This window comes from Pteropus vampyrus, unplaced genomic scaffold (genome assembly GCF_000151845.1).
Source record: "Pteropus vampyrus isolate Shadow unplaced genomic scaffold, Pvam_2.0 Scaffold3, whole genome shotgun sequence".
NCBI classification, from domain to species: Eukaryota; Metazoa; Chordata; class Mammalia; order Chiroptera; family Pteropodidae; genus Pteropus; species Pteropus vampyrus.
The window spans coordinates 14161090-14164752 of record NW_011888784.1 but is presented as its reverse complement, the minus strand read 5'-3'; the positions used below and the strand labels follow the sequence as shown (position 1 = coordinate 14164752).

The window sequence follows — 3663 nt, the reverse complement described above, 5'->3', positions numbered from 1 at the left end:
ACAGAGAATGGCAGGATGGAAGACAGAGGGTGGTCGCGAGCCTTAAATGAAATTACATCTGGAAAGCTTTTAGCACAGTGCTTGGCCCATTCAGAGAAAGGGAGGTGTCCTGCTGCTGCTTCTCTTCCATGTATTATCTCTGGGTTGGAATTCTCTGATTGGGTCCCTTCCCTGATAGGAGTCAGCCTGGTGGAGTCAGGAGTGGCCTCAAGTCAAGCCTGGAAAGAAGAGGTGAGTTTGGGTGGTGGGAAATGGGAGAGTAGGTTAGTTGTTTGGAGACGGGGCGTGTGAGATGACTAGAAGCCAGTTGATGAAGGGCTTGGGATGCCAGGCCCAGTTTCTGGCCTTTGTAACCAGGATTTGGTTTAACCATAATGAGTCCTGATGATCAGCAGACCTGGGGTCAAATTCCAATGCTTTCAAGCATATTGAGAATGCAACCAATGTATTTTGTTTGTCAGATATTGGCTAAATATCCAGGGAAGTATTCAACACCACATGTCTGCCAGTTATTTATAATCTAGAAGGATAGTTAAACTGGCAATTATGATCTTGTGTGATATGTGTTATGATTGAGGGATGACAGTATCTGGGGAGAAATAATTTCAGCATCCTCAGAGTACTCCCCTGAGAAAGCCGCTGGGTCTGTCTTCATTCCAAGAGGACACAGGGCTGGGGTGGAGGGCAGGAGGGCTCAGAGCTCCCCCAGAGCCTGTCCTGAAGCCAGCAGTAAAGGCGAGTCCTCTATTGCGGGATCATGAGCTTCACTTTGCTTGATGCCAGGAAACTATGGGGGCGCTAGAAGGGGTGGGCAGAGGCATCCTGATATGCCTGGGGCTGTGGCCCCCAAGCCATCAAAGGCTGTATTTTATGAGTAATAAAACATGCTATTTGAAGTCTTCTCATTACCTACAATCTTGCCTCACAGGATATCTGATCCAATGCAGTTTTCTTCTTCTTCTTCCTCTTCCTCATTTTCATCTTTTCTCGCCATGGCATTAAGTAGAAGTTGACAGTATGCCCCATTGCTGGGTTTTGTGGTCTAAATTTTCATTTTCATCTGCTTTGCTTGCCGCTGCCAGTTTCCCACCTTTTGTGGCCTGGGCAAGTGGTGCCCATGAGAGAGCTGCGATGAGCCGAATTGGGAGCAGAAAGATGGTTTGGTTTAGAGGAGCTTTGCTTGGATGCTGTGACCAAAGGCCTGAGTAATTTGGTGTTTTAAATTTGATATTCACGACCTGTCTTCCATGCCACCATTCTCTGCCACATTGATCCACCAGCTGCTTCTTGCCTATTTGCAGTAGTCTTCTTTTAAATATCCACATATGTAAAAGCTAACGGGCTGAAATAAAAAATTTTTTTTTACATATGTAAAAAATTTTTTTTACATATGTAAAAGCTAACGGGCTGAAATAGAAAAATTATATGCTCATAATGGATACAATTTGTGTCCATTGTGGGAGGAAGAAACTCTTGGCAAACTTGGATCTCAGCAAATTGCATATATTGATAGATGATCTCTCTTCAAAAATAGAGCAAACGTCATATTTAATGACAAAACATTGAAAGCCTCGAAATTGAGACTGAGACAGGTGATTAGTTATAATCACTTCTTTTCATCATGCTACTGGAGGTCCTAACAGTTACAACAAGACAAGGGAAAAAAAGTGTAAGCATTTGAAAGACAGAATAAAATGATCATTTGTAGGCATCATGATTTATACAAAGATTATTCAAAATGAGCTATAGTTTAACAATTAACAAATGAATTTAGCAAAGTCACTGGCTATAAGATCAATTTGCAAAAATCAACTTTATTTCTATATTACAGTGACAAAACTTAGAAAACAAAATGACAAAAGTAAAATTTTCATGCATCTAGGAATACATTTGGCCAAAGAAATTCAAGACCTCTATTTAGAAAATTGAGAGATATTTTTAAAAACTAAATTAAAAGGGAGATACAATGTTCATAACTTGGAAGATTCAATAAAGATGTAATTTGTCCCAAGTTGATATATATATATAAATTCCAATAAAAATCCCGGCACATTTTCTTTTTTGTAGAAATGGACAAATTGATTCCAAAATTAGATGGAAGTGAAAAAAGCCAGAAATGGCCAAGACAGTCTTGAAAAAGAGCAAAATTAGAGGAAGTACACTGCCAGATATCAAGACTTGTTTTAAAGTTACAGCATCTAAAACATTGTAGTACTGGTGCCAAGATAGATAACTGGACCATTGGAACAACACAGTCCAGAAATAAACCCACACGCACATGTTGGTGATGACAGAGGTGATGCTGCAGTGTAGTGGTTTGTCCTTTCGATAAGCGGAGCTAGGTTAATTGGATATCCACATGGAAATAAATGAATCGTGCCCCTTATCTTACACTACATTCAAAACTCCATTCCAGATGGATCATAGATCTAATGGTGAACTGTAAAACAATAAAGTAGTTAGATAACAAAAGAAAATATTTTCATACCTTAGTGTAGGCAAAGATTTTTAGACAAGACACAAAAGGCACTAGCTGTACATAAAGCACTAACTGTTATAATTTGGAGTACATTAAAATTAAGATCTTCTGTTCTTCAGAAGACAATACAAATGAAAAGGCAAGTCACACAATGGGAGAAGATATTTATGCGCTCTCTATGTATATGTGTGTGTTCAACAAAGGACTCATATTCAAAATATATAAAGAGCCCCTACGCCCATTAAATAAGAAAAGACAGACAATTTAAAGAAGAATGGGCAAAAAACTTGAATAGGCACTCCAAGATGACATCCAAATGGCCAATAGACTTTATTCATCAGGGACATGCAAATTAAAACTATAGAGATACTACTATACACCCACTAGAATGCTTAAAATCTAAAAGCACGATAATACTAATGGTTGGCAAAGACATAGAACCAAAGGAACACGCACATATGCACTTTTAAATACCCTTTTATAGCTACAAAGCTGAACATCTGCATGCTCTATGAATCAGCAATTCTATATCTAAATAGAGACCCAACAGATGTATATGCCTCAAAAGACATATATAAAATGTTTACAGTAACAGTCTGTGTGATAGCAAAACTTAAATGCAATGTTTATCAACAGTGGAATAGGTAATTGTATTACATTCACATAGTAGGATATTATATAGCACTGAAAATGAATGTACTGTTACATTTGTGTAACAATGTGGATGAATCTAAGTTATATAGTTAGTGAAAGAAGACCCAGGAGAGTACCTACTATAATTTATATCAAGTTCAAGTATAGGAAAAACTAGTTTATGATTTTATAATTTAAGATAGCAGTTACCCTTGGTGAGAATGGGGTTTTAGTGATTGGTTGAAGCTTTTGGAGTGTAATGTTCTATTTTCTTATCTGAGTGGGGGTTACATGGGTGTGTTTACTGTAAAAATTCATTCTTCGTACATTTTTAAAACTGCATTACACTTAAATAATAAAAAATTTACTTTAAAAACACAGAGGATGGAAGAATTGGCATAGACTCTTTTGGCTTTTGCTATTTGGGCATTGGTTATATGGGAAAGAGGCGGGTAATGATAAAGTCCCAGATGTTTTTCAGATGCTCTGACTCGAAGATTGTCCAGAAGTAGATTTATACTCATTCCTGAGCACAGTGAGTGCTGTAGCAT

At 37.8% G+C, this 3663-nt stretch overlaps 1 protein-coding gene across 1 annotated transcript in view; it reads left to right on the top strand.

Moving 5' to 3' along the window:
* The window catches only part of FHOD3 (formin homology 2 domain containing 3), a 406356-nt gene continuing 402693 nt past the window's right edge, over positions 1 to 3663 (top strand). Inside the window, exon 1 of the mRNA XM_023532085.1 lies at positions 1 to 231. Coding sequence (XP_023387853.1) covers positions 16 to 231 — 216 coding nt within the window. The 5' untranslated portion in view covers positions 1 to 15. The remainder of the gene's footprint in view (positions 232 to 3663) is intronic.